The sequence below is a fragment of the Oncorhynchus kisutch genome, linkage group LG18 (genome assembly GCF_002021735.2).
Source record: "Oncorhynchus kisutch isolate 150728-3 linkage group LG18, Okis_V2, whole genome shotgun sequence".
NCBI classification, from domain to species: Eukaryota; Metazoa; Chordata; class Actinopteri; order Salmoniformes; family Salmonidae; genus Oncorhynchus; species Oncorhynchus kisutch.
In genome coordinates this window covers 73,929,680-73,950,336 of record NC_034191.2, presented here as the reverse complement: position 1 = coordinate 73,950,336, position 20,657 = coordinate 73,929,680, and the positions used below count along the sequence as shown (strand labels likewise).

Here is a 20,657-nt window from a genome sequence, read left to right as displayed (position 1 = left end):
ATGTTTTGTATGTCTAGTTTGCTCTTTGGCCATTTGGTAATGATGGCGTACCAGGCTCCTGCTATCTTTTAAAAGGCCAAACAGGATGGAACTGCTGCAGTCAAGAGGAGCCTGTTTCTCACAATGGACCTTCATTCCATGAACAATAACACACACAACCTGCACTGCGTTCCCTTCCAAATAACTGACATCAGCTTGTGATGTTACAGGCTGTTTGTAATGTAACTACCAGATTTGAAAATACAGTTGAAGGTACTTTGTTGAAGAAGGATGAGTGGCCATTTTACAGTATTATTGGTGGCCATTTTCAATTTGTACTGCAGATTTGACAGTGACGTAATGCTAGGCTAATCAACAAAACAGATGGTGTGGGGGGGGGGGGCGTGACTTCATGCCACACACACTACATGAGCTATTTTGGCTGCGGGAGTCTAAAACACGAGTTCTGGACAAAGTGGAGACAACACAAGATGGTATTCCATTGAATTTCCATAGATGGACATTAGTCATGGGCAGCGATGTTAGTCAACATATGATGACACTTTTATGTCATGACCAGCATGTGACCACTGACCAGGGCCTATCATCCTTTTCTCAAGGTACTGGACCAAAAAATTCCCATACAACTCATGAATCGTTACTGATGTTTTGGGTCATATCCCACTCTTCATACAAACCCCCATCCGTCCACTAACGCCACTCAAGCAACCTATACATTCCCAATCAAGTGTATTAATCAGTGAGGCAGCCATTACATCCTTGTTTTTATTGATCTGTAGTTGGAGGATGTAGCCTGCTGTTATGTTGTTAATGCCCCTGCTTTTTACCAGACCTGTATTAAAAAGAGCACTCTGTACTCACAGCCCCTCTTTTTAGTGTGTTGTGTATCTCTTTTCTTTGAGGCCATAATGACCTTAGTGAACCCAGGTAGATCTGAGGGTGTTGAGAGGGTCTGCAAACGAAATAGTGGCTCCTGACCCGTGGCGCTAGACCAGACTCTCTGCTGTGTGACCGGTAGGAGGGGAATTGGCTCTTGCTCTTCACTAACCTGTAACAGGGGCCTCTTGTATGCATCTTCTGATGAGAGCAGGGGGGCCTTGCTGATGAGAGGGGGGGGGGGCTTGCTGATGAGGGCAGGTGGGGGGTCTGGTGATGAGGGGGTGTTATGATGATGGCAGCTGGATGAACTGGCGATCAGTCGTCTAGCCCCACTCAGATAATCAGATGTGTAGGAAGGGGAAAGTCCCATTTTTGTCTTTTAATGTCACTGAAGAAACTGTTCAAGAAAGAGACAGAGGTCAGGCCCATAGTACGACTGGTCAAGGAAATGATTGATAGCGGACTGACTTTGGATCAGTTGTTGGTTGAGCTTTAGCCTATAAACCAGAATAAATGTAATGCTAGCTGTGACCAGGTCTGGACCATATGCACCAGACCTCCAAGTGTATTTTTGGAAAGCCAGATGTTCCAGCCCCTAGCCAGGGGCTTATTAAGGAAAATGAGTTTTAGTTTTGACCGTCACACTGATTTAAGATCAACATGTGTTGTTATTTGCACAGTTTTAAAGTTGGAAAGATAAAGTCTTTAGGTTTTAGACACATGCGCTACAGTCAGCAATTTGGCACATGCACGATTTTGATTTCATCGCTTCGTAAAGTGTATGGCCAATTGAATCAGTAGGAGATCTGGGAGAAGGTTTTAGCTGATTCACTTATGAAGGAAGGGGATGCCAAAGTGGCTTTGGCAGGTTTTGAAGGGCGCGCTTCCAATCCTTTACTTTCCAGCAGTGGGCCACTGGCTGCACAGGAGAGTGGTCTTGGTCGGACATGTTTTAAAGCTGCAGTGAGTGAGTCGAAACACGTGTAAATGGTTATGCTTTTCGGGGGTATTGTTGTTGGACTCTGGCCTTGGCTCTCAGGCCCTGGTGTTGACATTCTTGGAGGAATTAGGTCATGATTGGAGGGCTCTTGGTTTTCTACTCCGATTACAGACCTCCGTACCCACTCCCTGCCCTCGCTCTGCTTTCTATCCATCAAGACCAGGCCAGCTCCACATGTTTCCAGTTTCTCCATCACCATTGACCTACATATGATGTTTGGGGAGGGGGGGTCATTTAAGGAAATATTCATATTTTATCTTTGATTTTGAATTACTTTGGAGCTCCAGTAATGATCTGATGTATAAACAATAAAAATATATTTAATTGAAATGATTGTTTTGAGCAGAGCTTTTTGGAAGATTTTCACTTCTAACAGGACTGCTGGGATGCACAGCAAGAGTTATTTGAAGTTGTTTGTATTCCAGGTTTGTCACATTTTAAGAGGGATCTGTATTTGTACTATTCCTAATTAGACTCATTATGGGTTAGGTTTGCCCTTTAATAGAGCCATTTCTTAAATGTACCACAAGTTAACTGCAATGTCCTCTCTTTCTTTCTCCCTCACTGTCTTTCTGACTCTTTCTTCCTCACTGTCTTTCTGACTCTTTCTCCACTGGATCTGTCAGAAAGAGAGGGAGAGTGAAAGAGGTGCAGAGATGTGGGCATGTAATGACCTTTAAAGAGGCAGTTGAGGCTTGGCGAAGATTAAAGCAGAGAAGAGGAATTGTAAGCAGTAAATATGTCTGGAGGGGGGCAGGGGAGCGGAGAAGGGGAGGGGTGACAGAGACTGGGAGTGAGGGAAGGAGGGGAGAAAGCTGGACACTGGAAACTTGTGTGCCTCCCCACGGAGTGGGAATGGGATGGAGGGAGAGCGCGAGAGAGGAGGTTGTGTGTGTGTGTGTGTGTGGAGAGATGAGTCTCTGTGGAACCCAAGCTCTGTCTGTAGGAGGATATCCTGAGATAGTTGTCTCTGTCTCTCTCCCTGCCTGGCTTCAAACAGATTTGTTTATATACTCTAGACAGGCACCTCTCTCTCTCTCTCTCTCTCTCTCTTTTAGATCACTAGAGTTCACTCGCTCCCCTCTTCTCTCGAGCTGGATGAGGAACTGAAAGGTAATCTGATTTTTCCTCCTTGTGTGTGTGTGTGTGTGTGTGATTTGATTCTTGTGAAGTGGAACATTAACACATGGACTGTCTGTATTGATGGTGGTGTGAATGAATACGTATTGTATTTACTAAGATATTTCCTTTGAGAACATTCAGTACCTTTTAGCCAGAGGTCATGGATTATGACTTCTAATTCCATTTAGTTATTTGTAAAAATGTTTTGATTTTTGTGAGGGGCAAAGATATTTCAGAGCAATTTTTTATTTAGGATATCCTACCAAGAAGCACACCTGAAGACTTAGGGATTGTAGTACATTCATTATATCTGAATTGACTGTAGTGGAACGGTACCCACATGATGGACGAGAAAGGTTTTTGAACGGAATGATGGTTCTATAGGTTTCCTAAGCTGTGGTATGACTACTGTATGTATCTGCTGTGGTATGTGTACTGCATGTATCCGCTGTGGTATGACTACTGTATGTATCTGCTGTGGTATGACTACTGTATGTATCTGCTGTGGTATGTGTATTGCATGTATCTGCTGTGGTATGTGTATTGCATGTATCTGCTGTGGTATGACTACTGTATGTATCTGCTGTGGTATGACTACTGTATGTATCTGCTGTGGTTTGACTACTGTATGTATCTGCTGTGGTTTGACTACTGTATGTACCCGCTGTGGTATGACTACTGTATGTATTCGCTGTGGCATGACTACTGCATGTACCCGCTGTGGCATGACTACTGCATGTACCCGCTGTGGCATGACTACTGCATGTATCTGCCATGGTATGTGTACTGCATGTACCCGCCGTGGTATGACTACTACATGTACCCCACCGTGGTATGACTAATGCATGTACCACACCGTGGTATGACAACTGTATGTACCCCGCCGTGGTATGACTACTGCATGTACCCCGCCGTGGTATGACTACTGCATGTATCCCGCCGTGGTATGACTACTGCATGTACCCAGCCGTGGTATGACTACTGCATGTATCCCGCCGTGGTATGACTACTGTCTGTATCCGCTGGCGTATGGGTACTGTGTGTATCCGTTGGCGTATGGGCACTGTATCCGTACTAGTGAATCACAGGAAGCCATAGTGACTGTAGTATAGCCTACCGTACATAATGGGTCACTGGAATGGTGTCACCCTGTCCCTACACTACCAGCACCTGAGTTAGGAATCTCTCCATCTAAAACTCTTTACTCTTCAACTTGAATTTATTTTAATAAACCTCCTTAACATGACCTGAGGGGAAATGGCTGGGTAGAACTAAGTGTGTCTGTGTCATACATACCTTAACTGTTCTGTATTTCACCTAATAAGGCTTCTTTCATTTTTGGTTTGAACCAGATGTTTCTTGATATTTTAGAGACTGGAGATTAACCACCCTGTGAATCAACTGAGGTGTCTTAGTGTGTCTACTATTGACTCTGTTCTAGGAAAAACAACCAGGGCCAGTATTCACAAAGTGTCTCAGAGTAGAAGTACTTATCTAGGATTTATTTTTAAGATCATAAGATTTCTAAGATGTTTTGTGTATACTGGTCCTGACCTATGCCCCATCAGTTGCCAGCATCATAGCAGGTGACGTCGCTGTTGTTCAGAGACGGTGAAGAGTTGTTTTCAAGTTGTATTAGTACCAGAATGAATGGTATACATCCTCCAAACAAAATGCTTCTGTGCTGAACAGCTGTCACCCACACACACGCATCCAAACCTGCTCTTCAACAAGCACAGCATATTTCTTTGTGTCAACAAACCAGCCTTACACATGGAATTGATGTTTTATTCTGCACACTTGGATTCCTAGAAAAAGGTTGTGTTCATTTGAATTGTCATGATATGTGCATGAGGAGGCCTGCGTTTCTAAACCCATATCAATGGGGATAGTCATAACCTCAAAGTGTTCTTAGCTTATTCTTTGCCTCTACAGCCCATCATACTAGCTACTCTTCCTGTAATGAACGGCATACTGTAGGCCTGTATGTTATTCTGTGAAATCTCATGTGATAACATGAGGGGTGTGAGGGTGGAGCGGTACCCAGGGGAACAAAAACCCATTAAAACAAAGTTCCGCCATCCACACGCCCAGCATGCATCATTCTAATCAATAACATCCCCCCTAAGTGTGGCCAGGGCCAGCTTCCTGGCACACACACACACACACTTATCAATATTTGAATACAAACAAGCAGGCATACCTTTTTCCCTGAATACTGATGTGCTTTTGGCCCTACGTGAGCTTGCAAACAAAATTGTCCATTGTGCAGCAAATTTAATTTGAACAGAATTGAATGAAATTGGGATGGTTTCCATGCTGAATAGATAGTAGGAAATCCCTTACATGCCTAGGGAAGACCCCTTTAACCTTCCCCTTGACTCCTATTCATGTCCCTCCTCCAGCTGTAGAGGGGGAGAGAAGGGTGTGTATGACACTGCCCTCGGTACTCTGCCACGTTCCTTTCCCAACCTATCATTCTTTGGACCAGGAACCCCCTATCCCAGCATTGACCTGGTCCATCAGACTCCATCGGACCGCATCAGACACGGTCCCAGCCATACAGGTTTAAGGGGCCAACAAGCCACAACAAGGTGCTGCTCTCCTGACCACTCATAACTCTGCCTGTCTGAAATGAAAAGGCCTGTGATGTCACGAGGCCTCTCTGTAATTAGGAGTTGTAATGGGAACCCGGCTGTGACTGGAAGCAGGCAGACCTGTGGGAAGAGATGGCTTTAGGAGGGGGGATGGACTCCGCATGATGATGGACAGTGCATTCTGAATGTATTCAGACCACATTTTTCACATTTTGTTACTTATTCTAAAATGTATGAAATGTTTTTTTTTGTTTCTCATCAATGTACACACAATAGTCCAAAATGACAAAGCAAAAACCGGTATTAAGATATTATTGTATATAAAATAAAAATGTTTTTGACATTGACATAAGTATTTAGACCCTTTACTCAGTACTTTGTTGAAGCACCTTTGGCAACGATTACAGACTTGAGTCTTCTTGGGTATGAAGCTACAAGCTTGGCACACCTGTACTTGGGGAGATTCTCCCATTCTTCTCTACAGATCCTTTCAGGCTGGATGGGAAGCGTCCCTGCACAGCTATTTTAAGTCTTTCCAGAGATGTTCTATGGGGTTCAAAGTCCAGGCTCTGCCTGGGCTACTCAAGGACATTCATAGACTTTTCCTAAAGGCACTCCTGCATTGTCTTGGCTGTGTGTTTAGGGTCGTTGTCCTGTTGGAAGGTGAACCTTCACCCCAGTCTGATAACCTGTCCCAGAGCGCTCAGGACTTCATCAAGGATCTCTCTACTTTTCTCTGTTCATTTTTCCCTCTCCTGACTAGTCTCCCAGTCCCTGCCGCTGAAAAACATCCTCACAGCATGATGCTGCCACCACCATGCTTCACCGTAGGTATGGTGCCAGGTCTCCTCCAGATGTGACTCCTGTCATTCAGGCCAAAGAGTTCAATCTTGGTTTCATCAGACCAGGGAATCTTGTTTCTCTTGGTCTGAGAGCCCTTTAGGTGCCTTTTGGCAAACTCCAAGCGGGCTGTCATGTGCCTTTTTTACTGAGGAGCGGCTTCTGTCTGGCCACTCTACCATAAAGGCCTGATTGGTGGAGTGCTGCAGAGAGAGTTGTCCTTCTGGAAAGTTCTCCCATCTCCACAGAGGGACTCTAGAGCTCTGTCAGAGTGACCATTGGGTTCTTGGTCACCTCCCTGACCAAGGCCCTTCTCCCCCGATTGCTCAGTTTGGCCGGGCAGCCAGCTCTAGGAAGAGTCATGGTGGTTCCAAACTTCTTCCATTTTAAGAATGATGGAGGCCACTGGGTTCTTGGAGACCTTCAATGCTGCAGACATTTTTTGGTACCCTTCCCCAGGGTAGCAGTTTTCCCTCCTGTATCAGTCACTGATTGGTAAATTAGTCTAGCCAGCTATCTAAATTTGTTGTCAAATTACCGATGGGGGGACCCCCATTGATTTTGTTAGTCACTCTCACTCAAATATATTAAAAACTGCAAATCATGATTAGAATTGCAGGATATCTGTTCAACTGCAAAATATTTTCTCTGCCCCATGGTAAAATGAGTAGATTACAAGAAATGTGAAAATGAATATCTCCACTGTTGAGAGGAGGGCCTCAAATGTTTTACTCGCAAGTTGGGACCCCCGCAACAATTTTACTTAATGCCCCCAATAGGCTAGGGCTGGCACTGACTGCATGTGTGGGTATGGATACACAGACCCGCGAGCCACTGCGGTCCCTCATGATGAGTTGTGATTTTTATGTGCCCCCCCCCCCCCCCCCCCCCCCACTCCCATCAAGGTTGCCCATCTCTGCCTAACATGCTCATACATGTGAAGTGGACCACAAGCACCCTCATTCACAGGGGTGAATTGTCATACTTGAGTAAATGTAAAGACACTGTACCTAAAATACAGAATTACTCAAGTAATGGTTACCCAGTAAAATACTACTTGAGTAAAAGTCTCAAAGTATCTGGTTTTAACATGTGCTTAAGTACAGTGGTTGAAAAAGTACTAATTTGTCAAAATTGAGTAGAAGTCTTTAGTTCTAGTAAATGTTATACATAAAATTCCAACACTCAGACGTCATTTACAAATGCAGTATTTGTGTTTAGTCAGTCAGATAACAAAGTGTTATAGGTGTGTGTGAATTGGACCAGATTGCTGTCCTGCCTGAACATTCTAAATGTAACTAGTACTTTTTGATGTCAGGAATGTAGTGGAGTGAGAGTTGTCAATAATATAAATGGTAAAGTACAGATAACCCCAAAAAAGGACTTGAGAATACTTTAAAGTACTACATAAGTATTTTACCCCACTGTGCATTCGTGTACATACACGGCTTATAGCAGCTCCAGCCGCAACTCGCGTTTCTCCTAATGAATAGTTTCATGCTTGTCTTATTGTCTGTTTATTACCCCCCCCCCCTGCAAGTTTTATGTATTTATCGTTGTTTTCCAAAGTTCAGAGGTTAATCACAGCCCAGTTTCATGTTAAGTTACATGGTTTCACTTTGCTATTATTTACAGTTTGTTTAGAAACATTTGCTTCTTTCGTTATTTCATGAAGCTAAAGAATCTGCTGTTTTGATTCTCTGAGTCGATGCAGTGTTTAGGAGGGAATAAGGGAGAACTCTCTCCAGAAAGATGTTTATCACAGATATAAACTGTGGTCGAGTGCCTAAAGTAGTTTTCTTCTTTATTAGGAATGGTGATTCAGCCCCCCCCCCCCAATTAATTTCTGAATGTGTAATGGTTTCTATGATTCACAGTGTGACATGCTAGCCTAAGTGATACTGGGCTCATTGTGCAATGAAAGATAAGATGATCATTCTTAGACTAGCCCCCTAGCTCCTCCAGTCCAGTGTCTTCAGTAGGGCCGTGGTGAGTTAAATTCCCCTCCTGTCAGTCCTACCAGTCAACAGTTTGGACACACCTCCTCATTCAAGGGTTTTTCTTTATTTGTACTATTTTCTACATTTGTATGTAGAAAATGTCATCAAGGCAAAAAGTGGCTACTTTGAAGAATTTCAAATATATAATATATTTTCTTGATCGGTTTAACACTTTTTTTTTTTTTTTTTTTTGTAACATGATTCTATATGTTATGTTACATTGTTGCTGTCTTCACTATTATTCCACAATGTAGAAAATAGTAAAAATAAAGAAAAACCCTTGAATAACTGGTACTGTAGTTTCTAGTGTCTGATCTAGGTGTATCCGGTGTGTGTATGGTTTATACAGTACAGGGGTTTTGAGAAGTGTAGTTTCTAGTGTCTGATCTAGGTGTATCCGGTGTGTGTATGGTTTATACAGTACAGGGGTTTTGAGAAGTGTAGTTTCTAGTGTCTGATCTAGGTGTATCCGGTGTGTATATGGTTTATACAGTACAGCGGTTTTGAGAAGTGTAGTTTCTAGTGTCTGATCTAGGTGTATCCGGTGTGTATATGGTTTATACAGTACAGGGGTTTTGAGAAGTGTAGTTTCTAGTGTCTGATCTAGGTGTATCCGGTGTGTATATGGTTTATACAGTACAGGGGTTTTGAGAAGTGTAGTTTCTAGTGTCTGATCTAGGTGTATCCGGTGTGTGTATATGGTTTATACAGTACAGGGGTTTTGAGAAGTGTATGTCTGACGTAGCCTTTATTTTTTGCTCAATGTGTGAATCTGGTATTTTGAAATTGAAATGTTTTTCACAGTTAAACCAATTCTGGTATGACAAAAACGGCCTACAATCTCCTCCCCACCTCCCAATACCAACCTATTGACTTACTGACCTCCTCCCTCCCCACCCCAGGAAGGTGCAGTACCAGGGGATAGACCTACTAGGCAGGATGAGTTCTAGGGGGACCAGGCCCTCTCCCCCTCCCAGCCCACCGGAGCGGCCGGCATCACGGGACTCCCAGGACTCCATGGAGGACTACTGGAGCGAAGTGAAGAACATCGAGGAAGATGGCCAGCGGGGCCACGAGGACTTGCTGGAGAGGGGCAGTATGGACGGTAGGCTACATACTTAAGAGGAAATGGTGCTTTTAGCCATTTATAGACCTAGGGTGTGTTGAGTTGGGCTCAGTTCTAGTTAAATTCCATTAATATTAAATGGAATGGACACCAACACTGGATGTGCTCTTTTGATGTCCTTCGCATAGATGAATATACACATTTAGATTCTGATAAATGCTATGGATACCGATTTATCTCTGACTCTTCTGCATTCCAGAGGTGGAGCTTGAGGAGGCGTGGCTGCAGGATGCGGGTCTTTCCACGCTGATGTCGGGGGCGTTGGGGGAGGGGCCTGCGGAGGCGCTGCTCTCCACGCTAACGCGCTCGCAGGCAGCCATGGTGAAGAAGCGTGTGGATAATTACACCCTGACCGTGAGGAAGAGGAGCAAGCAGCCGACTAGACACGTCCGAGACATCTTCTCCACGCCAGACAAATTGGTGAGACAGATGGCTTCAAAGAGATAAAGGGAACACTTTGTTGTTTATGATCCATTTATTTAAATATACGTCTACGGCGAGGGTGCTTTGGGTTAAGCATTCAGCAATTGAGTTTATGTAGTTGGAGTCTGTATATTTCCCATTGAAATCCTAAAATGAAACGAGTTGACATGAAATCTGTCTCATGTCTGGCCCTTTGTCGGCTATAACTGGTACCTCTGACCCTCAGTTCATCTGGATATAACCATCTCATCTGGCATACTGATCCTCTGGCAGAGCCAGACAAGCCTCTGTAATCTCAGTATGTATCCTAATCCTGTGTGTCAGAGATGGAATAGAGTAAGGAGAGGAGTCCAGTAGACATGCTTCAGATACTCAGGATGTCACCCCCACCCCCCACCCCAGCATTGGTATGGGCCAGAACCATTATAGGCATAATACATGGCTTTGGCACGGGCCATTGTTAGAGGAGCGGTGTTGGATGGTGGAAACACGATGAGCTCTTGCTTAGCCCTATAATGCAGCTCTCAGCTGGTGTGGGCAGCTGTCCCCTCTTTCTCCAGAAATAGAATTGCCCCACTGACTGGCTGGGAGCTGGAATGTGAAGAAAGTTTTACATGAGAAGGGCAACAGGGAAGTCCCATACTGTTTTCAGATGGTGGTGTAATGCATGCACTGCTGAGATCAAATGGCATCCTATAGCACAGCAGCATTGTAATTCTGTAGAAGGGTTGGTCGTATATCAGGTAGCAAGCCCACAGATTGTGTTCGGCCTAGTGGTGTCTTTGCAGTTGTCTATCAAGGGAAGTTGAGGCAAGTATGCAGACTGCACCTCAGTATCTAGCTAGCTGATATGACTAAGACTAGCCCTCCCAAGGCTATTGTGTGGCTATGAAGTGTTGAAAGAGATTGAGATATTTACAGCATGAATGAATGGGAGGGGTGATAGGACCAATAACACCCCCCACCAAAGAGTGCCACGAGTGCCTCTGTCAGCACTGCTGTGTGGTGATGGCAGGAGCCTCTAGGGTGAGTCAGATGTGGAAGGGAGCACAGGATTATGAGTCACACCACTCAGTCCGGGACACCGAGAAAGCCTTCACTCTACTTAAGGCCTCAGTCTACTGGCAGGCCCCATCGTTTACTGGCAGGCCCCACAGACTAGTGGCAGGCCCCATAGCCTAGTGCAGGCTACTGGCAGGCCCCATCGTTTACTGGCAGGCTACTGGCAGGCTAGTGGCAGGCTACTGGCAGGCCCCATAGCCTAGTGGCAGGCTACTGGCAGGCCCCATAGCCTAGTGGCAGGCTACTGGCAGGCTCCACAGCCTAGTGGCAGGCTACTGGCAGGCTCCACAGCCTAGTGGCAGGCTACTGGCAGGCTCCACAGCCTAGTGGCAGGCTACTGGCAGGCCCCACAGCCTAGTGGCAGGCTACTGGCAGGCCCCACAGCCTAGTGGCAGGCTACTGGCAGGCCCCACAGCCTAGTGGCAGGCTACTGGCAGGCTCCACAGCCTAGTGGCAGGCTACTGGCAGGCCCCACAGCCTAGTGGCAGGCTACTGGCAGGCCCCACAGCCTAGTGGCAGGCTACTGGCAGGCCCCACAGCCTAGTGGCAGGCTACTGGCAGGCCCCACAGCCTAGTGGCAGGCTACTGGCAGGCCCCATAGCCTAGTGGCAGGCTACTGGCAGGCCCCATAGCCTAGTGGCAGGCTACTGGCAGGCCCCATAGCCTAGTGGCAGGCTACTGGCAGGCCCCATAGCCTAGTGGCAGGCTACTGGCAGGCCCCATAGCCTAGTGGCAGGCTACTGGCAGGCTCCATAGCCTAGTGGCAGGCTACTGGCAGGCTCCACAGACAACTGTTTGTTTTAGTATGATTAGGGAAATGGATTAAGGTGTCCAGGGCATTGAGTCTGGGCCGTAAACCAATCTAGAAGCATAAAAACGTCCATTCAGTCTGGGTGAGGAAAAATTAGACCATAGCCCTTTTGTCATCTAATAGTGAAAGATGGTGGTAACTCCTTTTTTTGTGTTTGGTTGGTGGATTGTAAAAGGACATCGTTGAAAAGAAAAAGCATGTAGTTATTTTAATTGCTTAACATGACATTGTATTTGTCACGTACACAGTTTACAGCTGGCATAAAAGGTGCAGAGAAATGCTTGTGTGCTAGTTCCCTCAACATTGCAGTACAAGTATACCATGACGTATATGTACCATTGTGTATTTAGGCATACCGTGAGTATTTACCTGGATATATTATGGACTCAAGCTCTCTGTCTGTGCAATGGATATGTGGGTACATGTAACCTATAGTTTCTAGGCTGTATTTCTCTATCGCGGTGCTGCTGACGATGTGGTTTGGCTCCAGTCGATTCTGGCAGCGTTGTGCGTAACCGTTGACCATGCTCTTTTCACTGACTTGTATGTATACAACAGAACAAAACAGCTGGCTCCTGTTGAAACCTCCTTTGTTCCGTTGATATCCACTTTCCTCTCTCCCCGTGTCAGCAAATGTATCTGCGCAGCCGTAATATGGAAGTCAATTCACAGGAATGAAACTAGCACATCGCTGTTCTGACATCTGTTACTGTGTCTGATACTGCTGGTGTTCATTCGGTTCACAGAAAGGACTCCTAAATCCTTTCACCATAGTTGAATGCTGAAGGACCATGTGTCGCCACACGTTGAATGAGAATAAATGATCACATATGTCTCCTCTCCTTTTAGCCAGTTGATCCCATACCCCCTGTCCCCCCCAAGTCACCCAATGGAGACATGCCTTCCAGATGCGTCCACCGGACGTCTTCTAGAGGTGAGTCGTCTCTCAATATGTTACCACCGTTTATTGTTTGGTTTGATGTGGTTGGCTGTGGTTACCCACTGTGAAGGAACCCCTCCATTGGGTTGAATGATTGTCATTTCCATGGTATTTGAGCCTAATTCTGTCACCATGATCGTTTCAATGTGAGAAACACATTTCGCTACACTCGCATTAACATCTGCTAACCATGTGTATGTGACAAATAAAATTTGATTTGACTTGTATCATTCCCATCTGATTGGTTGGACTGATGTCTGTGCATAAGGGGGAATATACTGGTGATGTAGCCATCATTGAGACGTGTGTGTGTGTGTGTGTGTTCCAGTGAGGCCTGCGTGTCCCAGCTTCTCCCAGAGCACAGAGAGACGTGTTTCAGAGTGCCCTCCCTGCCCACCACCTCAGGACACCTCTGACTCCCTGTCTTTCGAGGTGCCCTACTCCGAGGGCACCACTGCCCACCACAGGGGCCGCCAGGGGGACTGCCAGGACTGCCAACGCATCCGCAGAGATGACCATGACCTGCCAGTGAGTCTCACCTCTGACCTTTTTGTTTAAAGAGAAATGGAACTTAAAACAACAGTTATTTAGACAGCAGGAAATGAGAGGGAGAGACAGATTGAAGGGGATGTACAGGACAGAAAGTGGCAGAGCGAGGATTTGAACTCCTGCCGTAGGCGGCTTTTTGTGGACTGGAGGCAGCTGTGTTAACCACTAGGCCAATCTCCAGGAACCTGTTTGAATATGTAAAATGTGTGTTGTCTTCGGTGTTGTACAGACATTTCAGCTGCCCAGGCCTAAACTGGGCCTCACCCGCATCCAGGACCTGTCTTGTGAGGACATGAAGAAGATCGGCTACATCTCTTTGATTGAACTGACCACCTTCTACGACGGCCTGGGCATCGAGCTCAAACGCAACCGAGCGGCACGTAGCAAGGCCAGAGGTGGGTGGCTGGTTGACTGGGTCATGTTCAATGGGCACCAAACAGAAGAAAACACATGTAAACATGGCGGAACTAGGCATTCTATGATGTTTTCAGATGCTTGCCATAATGAACACAACTCTGGTGTTGCACATCACGTTTTTACATGAACAGTCCCTCTGGTTTGAATGTTTCCCTCCCGATCCACAGACAGTGGTATATTTGGAGTTCCCCTGACCACTCTACTGGAGAATGACCAAAAGAAGTTTCCTGGGTCCAAGGTTCCTCTTGTGTTCAGAAAGGTACTGTACCTGTTTTTAGTTCTATTAATTTGCTTCAGCTGTCCTTTACTTTGGGGTTATTCTGCATTGCCACTTATGGGGGCCTCCTACTTAGCACTTCTATGGGTCAGTTAAACAATCTCTCTCCCTCATTTCCTTACTCTCTCTTGATCTTACTCTCTCTCGTTCTCTCCTTCCCTCAGCTCTTCTCCCACCCTCTGATAACCCATAGTACACTGGCCCTCATCACATCCATCATTATATTCCTACTGAACTAACCCTTTCCCAGAACCAACCATTTCTCAGAACCATTGAATACAACACACTACCAATCTTCTCCTGTGTGTGTGTTTTAGAGAGAGAGAGTTTGTGTTAATCCTAATGTGTGTCAGCACAAGCCAACTCACTGCCTGCCCTTCTCCAAGATCCTATTTCCCCTCCTGTTTCTCTCTATCAGCACTTGGCAGCCTGTTTAAGCATTGGTTTCTCACGTGTTATCACAAAGACATTCTGGAGGGACTAAATGTCAGAAATGTACCATATGCTCCTGTTAAACTTACCGATCGGGGGAGGAATATCAAGTGATTAATCATAAACTGAATTATATATTAATTTGTGTTGTCAAATCAGCTATGGATGTATGTTAGTTATTGTCTATTTCTATCATAGAATATGTTAGCTCTGATAAGTCATTTTTTAATATACGCTACCATTTAAAAGTTTGGGGTCACATAGAAATGTCCTTGTTTTTGAAGGAAAAGCACTTTTTTTGTCCATTTTAAAATAGCATCAAATTTATCAGAAATAAAGTGTAGACCTTGTTAATGTTGTAACTGACTATTGTAGCTGGAAACTGCAGATTTTTTAAAGAAACGGCTGGTAGTTTGAGAAACAGATGCCTCACAGCTCCATTAAATAGTACCCTGCAAAACCCTAGTCTCAACGTCAACCTTGAAGAGGTGACTCCGGGATGCTGGCCTTCTAGGTAGAGTTGCAAAGAAAAAGCCATATCTCAGACTGGCCAATAAAAATAAAAGATTAAGATGGGCAAAAGAACACAGACACTGGACAGAGGAACTCTGCCTAGAAGGCCAGCATCCCGGAGTCACCTCTTCACTGTTGACATTGAGACTGGTGTTTTGCGGGTACTATTTAATGAAGCTGCCAGTTGAGGACTTGTGAAGCATCTGTTTCTCAAACTAGACACTCTAATGTACTTGTCCTCTTGCTCAGTTGTGCACCGGGGCCTCCCACTCTTTCTATTCTGGTTAGAGCCAGTATGCCCTGTTCTGTGACGGGAGTAGTACACAGCGTTGGACGAGATCTTCAGTTTCTTGGCAATTTTTCGCATAGAATAGTTTTCATTTCTCAGAACAAGAATAGACTGACAAGTTTTAGAAAAAAAACTTTGTTTCTGGCCATTTTGAGGCTTTAATTGAACCCCCAAATGCTGATGCTCCAGATACTCAACTAGTCTAAAGAAGGCCTGTTTTATTGCTTCTTTAATCAGGACAACAGTTGCAAAAGGGGTTTCTAATGATCAATTAGCCTTTAAAAAAACAAAAGAAACTTGGATTAGCTAACACACAACGTGCCATTGGAATACAGGAGTGATGGTTGCTGATAATGGTCCTCTATATGCCTATGTAGATATTCTTTTAAAATTCAGCCGTTTCCAATTACAATAGTAATTAACAACATGAACCATGTCTACACAGTATTTCTGATCAATTTGATGCTATTTTAAATGGACAGAGAAATGTGATTCTTTCAAAAACGACATTTCTAAGTGACCTCAAACTTTTGAACGGTAGTGTAGGTGGGACAGTAAATAAGAAGCTGTTTCTGAAGAAAATGTCTTACTGTTTTAGTCTTAGCAGCTGCCATTCAGTCAGCCAGTTAGGGGGATGACCCGAACCTTGGCATTGCCAGGATGCCATATGGTATCCTGTTCGCAGCAGTCATTCCTGTCCAACCAGAATTAGCCTTAAATACTCTTGTCACATTGACTGTCTAGTCTCACAGGGCGTGTATAGGACTAGAGTATGGGGTATCAAGGTGGTGTTTAAACGATTTGGTAGATAACAGCAGCTTCCGAAAGGGAATTATAGGACTTTTTTTCGTTTGAAGTGCAACGGTTATTTCACTGCTATGTCAGTGTTGCTATATATTTTTGCTGACCTGGAAATGGGTTTTTGCTGGATGACTTGATGGAGGAGGTTACTTCAGGATTAGGATTTTGTTTGATCTAGTAAACAGGTGGTTATTACCACACAGTTTACTTGTGTGGTAGAAGTTACAATATTCCCCTTAAAAAGTATCTCTTCAGTCCCCAGTAAGAGGCAGGAAACAGGAGGGTTGTCCCTTTGTTTTGGAGTTTACCACTTGTGTGAGAGACGGAGGGTTCTGATAGCGTTATCTCAGGGCGCTGACTTAGGCACATCTTTCCACTCCTGGAATGTAGAGGCAAAACGACTGAAGTCGCCAACCCAGACATGAGTCTTGTTCAGTAGGGAAATGGAAAACAAACACATCAAGGGCCAGAGACTTAATCTGTGGACGCTTTTATCACTAGTTGTCAATATGAATTGAATGCTGTTTTGTTTTTTTGTGGTTTGAAAACTTCCCTGTCACAAAAAATAACTTCCCATTAGGGTCTGACGGCTCTAAGTTGTTCTGTATGTTACCAACAATGCTTTGGCTGTGAAAACCGGAAGATGAAACAAATGCAGTCACGTTAGGTTGGTTTTGTTTACAGATGAGTCAGGTTCACATAGGAATGTCCCTCTTGGCTTATTACATTTCTGGTTCATAAAACGTGTACGTTTGTGTGTTTGCAGCTCTTGTCCAAGCTGGAGCAGACAGGACTACAGACTGAGGGGATTCTCAGAGTACCAGGGTCTGCCTCCAGAGTAAAGGTAAGACACACACACACACTATAGCTGTCCACCACCAATCATAGCTCTGTGACACATTGTAAAAACATTTCACAGAAGGGAAAGACAGCAACAAATCCAAACATTTTGTAATTGACTCTTTCTTGTATGAGCCCAGTGTAGAGGTTTATGGTATCCACATTAATGTTGTAAAGGACAGATTCCTTTTCAGTGGCCTAGAAGAATGGTTGTTTTGGCAGGAAATGACATCATGCTCATAAACCATGTTAATGACTGACCTATTTCTGCTATCTAAAACACAAGGCAGTGTCCCTCCTCCCTACACTGATCTCTCCCCTTATCATTCCCACATTCCTTCTCTCTCATGCAGTCATTCTATGTTGGGGAGATTGGTGAAGGTGTGTGTGTGTGTGTGTACACAGTGGTTGAAAAAGTACCCAATTGTCATACTTGAGTAAAAGTAAACATACCTTTTTAATAGCAAATGACTCAAGTAAAAGTGAAAGTCACCCAGTAAAATACTACTTGAGTAAATGTCAAAAAGTATTTGGTTTTATGTATACTTAAGTATCAAAAGTAAAAGTATAAATAATTTCAACTTCCTTATATTAAGCAAACCAGACCACACAATGTTCTTGTTTTCTTTATATTGACGGATAGCCAGGGTCACACCCCAACACTCAGACATCATTTACAGATAGCCAGGGGCACACCCCAACACTCAGACATCATTTACAAACAAAGCATTTGTGTTTAGAGTTCTCCAGATCAGAGGCAGTAGGGATGACCAGGGATGTTCTCTTGATAAGTCTGTGAATTGGACCATTTTCCTGTCAAAATATAACGAGTACTTTTGAGTGTCAGGGGAAAATGTATGGAGTAAAAACTACATTAAGTACAGGTTGTCAAAAATATAATTAGTAAACTACAGATACAAAACTACTTAAGTTGTATTTTAACTTTACACCACTGTGTGTACATGCGTGCATATCAATGTGCTTACGTGTGTGTAGCATGTCTCTGTGTGAAAGGGTGCACGTGCATGTGCTTTGCACTCCTCAACCAAAACATATTTTTTACTAGTAGATCCATACTGAGTCGAGGCCCCTGATACACAGCCAGCCCAGGGGCCCACAGATGAAACCTGTCCAGACAGGGTGAGCCTTCACTGGGGTAGACTCTGATTTAAAAAAAATATAAATACATTTGAACCTTTATTTAACCAGGCAAGTCAGTTAAGAACAAATTCTTATTTTCAATGACTGCCTAGGAACAGTGGGGGTTAACTGGTCTAGGAACAGTGGGGGTTAACTGGTCTAGGAACAGTGGGGGTTAACTGGTCTAACGACAGATTGTTACCTTGTCAGCTCGGGGATTTGAACTTGCAACCTTTCAGTTACTAGTCCAACGCTCTAACCACTAGGCTACGCTGCCGCCCCATTGTCATCTCCACTCCTCCAGCATCAGTCCCAGGCTGCGGGAGACCACCCTCTCCACCTCTCCCTAACCTCTGGTCTGAATACCATCCCTCCATTATTAGATCAACCCCCCTCCATTTTGATTTGTTAGGTGCCATGGCAGGTCAACCCAGGTGACCTATAGAGTTGAGTTTTACCAGAGGAGGAGCCATTTTGATTTGTTGTTGGTTATTGCAGCATCTGCGCCAGGAGCTGGAGCAGAAGCTCTATGAGGACCGGTTTGACTGGGAGCAGGTGAGGCACAATGACGCAGCTGGTCTGCTGAAGATGTTCATCAGAGAACTGCCTTATCCTCTGCTCACGCTCCAGCACGCTCCTGCCTTCTCCGCCGCACAGAGTGAGTACGCACACGCACGCAGGCACACGCAGGCCTACCTACACTCTTATGATGAAGTGGATACAGTACATATGTGACTAGACACCCTCAAACTGGTCAGCCCTTTATACACCCAGCGAAGGTTCATTAGCTGCCCAGTAGGCAGAGACTCTGTCCAATTCTACCGTCCTTCATACAGTATACCACCATGGTTAACATTCATTACAGTACATGTAACATTAATATGTATGATTCATTTACATGTTTTCTCTAAAGTATACTCTTAACCTTTCTTATCAGTGTTAAGTGTGTGTATGTGAGAGATTAGTGTGTTTTCCGCTCTGTATCTTCTCAGATATCTCCTCTCCCAGACAGCAGATCCAGGCCCTGCACCTCCTCATCATGCTGCTACCTGAGCCCAACAGAGACACACTCAAGGTGAGCATGACCTATGACCCTAAAGGTCAAGTCAACATTTTATTCACCTTTTGGTCTCTCTGCGCAGGGTTCGTCGCCTTTGTTGCTATTCTAGGACTCATGACCATGGACAGAGAGACTACTCTTTGAACTATGACCGCACAACCCAAAAATATGACCTCATTACCCAAAACCTACCCAACCCTAAAATATCAGAGTTTTGTTTTTAATTGGGCAACTGTGTCCAACTATGCATTTCCGATGCATTCCTATGACTAATTAGCCATCACAATCGTCACAACCACGAGTGACTGACATTCCATTCTAAGGAGCGTTTCGTAACATGTAAACAATCATCAAGTGTTGCTGAACCCTTGAGCCTCAGTCGAGGCAAAATATGATGAGTCATCTTGGCGCACGTGAAGTGAACCGGAAGAACAACAGTCATATTTAAATGTAGCTCCATGAAGGGGTTATTGTCTGAAGTTTAGATGAGGTTTCTACTCTTAGTAAGGTGGGTGCTTTAGTTTATTAGGCTCCCCATTAGATACTGTACATTCAGCAGCTACTCTTCCTGGGGTCCATTAGATACTGTACATTCAGCAGCTACTCTTCCTGGGGTCCATTAGATACTGTACATGTAGCAGCTACTCTTCCTGGGGTCCATTAGATACTGTACATGCAGCAGCTACTCTTCCTGGGGTCCATTAGATACTGTACATGTAGCAGCTACTCTTCCTGGGGTCCATTAGATACTGTACATGCAGCAGCTACTCTTCCTGGGGTCCATTAGATACTGTACATGCAGCAGCTACTCTTCCTGGGGTCCATTAGATACTGTACATTCAGCAGCTACTCTTCCTGGGGTCCATTAGATACTGTACATTCAGCAGCTACTCTTCCTGGGGTCCATTAGATACTGTACATTCAGCAGCTACTCTTCCTGGGGTCCTTAGATAATGTACATGCAGCAGCTACTCTTCCTGGGGTCCATTAGATACTGTACATGCAGCAGCTACTCTTCCTGGGGTCCATTAGATACTGTACATTCAGCAGCTACTCTTCCTGGGGTCCATTAGATACTGTACATGTAGCAGCTACTCTTCCTGGGGTCCATTAGATACTGTACATGCAGCAGCTACTCTTCCTGGGGTCCTTAGATACTGTACATTCAGCAGCTACTCTTCCTGGGGTCCTTAGATACTGTACATGCAGCAGCTACTCTTCCTGGGGTCCTTAGATACTGTACATTCAGCAGCTACTCTTCCTGGGGTCCTTAGATACTGTACATCTAGCAGCTACTCTTCCTGGGGTCCATTAGATACTGTACATGCAGCAGCTACTCTTCCTGGGGTCCACATACAATGAACAAATACATGACAAAGTATACAGAACAGTAATAGACCTGAACAAAATAAGATATTAAATATACCAAGAGATAAAAAGATGACACACTATTCAAATCTACATATTCATATTGTTATATACAGTAGAGTTAAAATAAATATTTAGAAAGAGGAGATGTGATGCAAGATGTTTTTAAAA

The 20,657-nt window shown here is 44.6% G+C and overlaps 1 protein-coding gene across 2 annotated transcripts in view; it reads left to right on the top strand.

Annotated features, from left to right (window-relative positions):
* The window catches only part of LOC109909805 (rho GTPase-activating protein 18), a 41,043-nt gene that overhangs the window by 15,679 nt on the left and 4,707 nt on the right, over positions 1–20,657 (top strand). Inside the window, exons 2-11 of one of the 2 annotated variants that reach the window (XM_031796772.1) lie at positions 2,938–2,992; positions 9,341–9,543; positions 9,764–9,984; positions 12,710–12,794; positions 13,129–13,328; positions 13,579–13,744; positions 13,934–14,025; positions 16,845–16,922; positions 18,557–18,716; positions 19,051–19,133. In XM_031796772.1, coding sequence (XP_031652632.1) covers positions 9,378–9,543; positions 9,764–9,984; positions 12,710–12,794; positions 13,129–13,328; positions 13,579–13,744; positions 13,934–14,025; positions 16,845–16,922; positions 18,557–18,716; positions 19,051–19,133 — 1,251 coding nt within the window. In that variant the 5' untranslated portion in view covers positions 2,938–2,992; positions 9,341–9,377. The remainder of the gene's footprint in view (positions 1–2,937; positions 2,993–9,340; positions 9,544–9,763; positions 9,985–12,709; positions 12,795–13,128; positions 13,329–13,578; positions 13,745–13,933; positions 14,026–16,844; positions 16,923–18,556; positions 18,717–19,050; positions 19,134–20,657) is intronic. The other variant, XM_020508839.2, reaches the window with a different exon arrangement.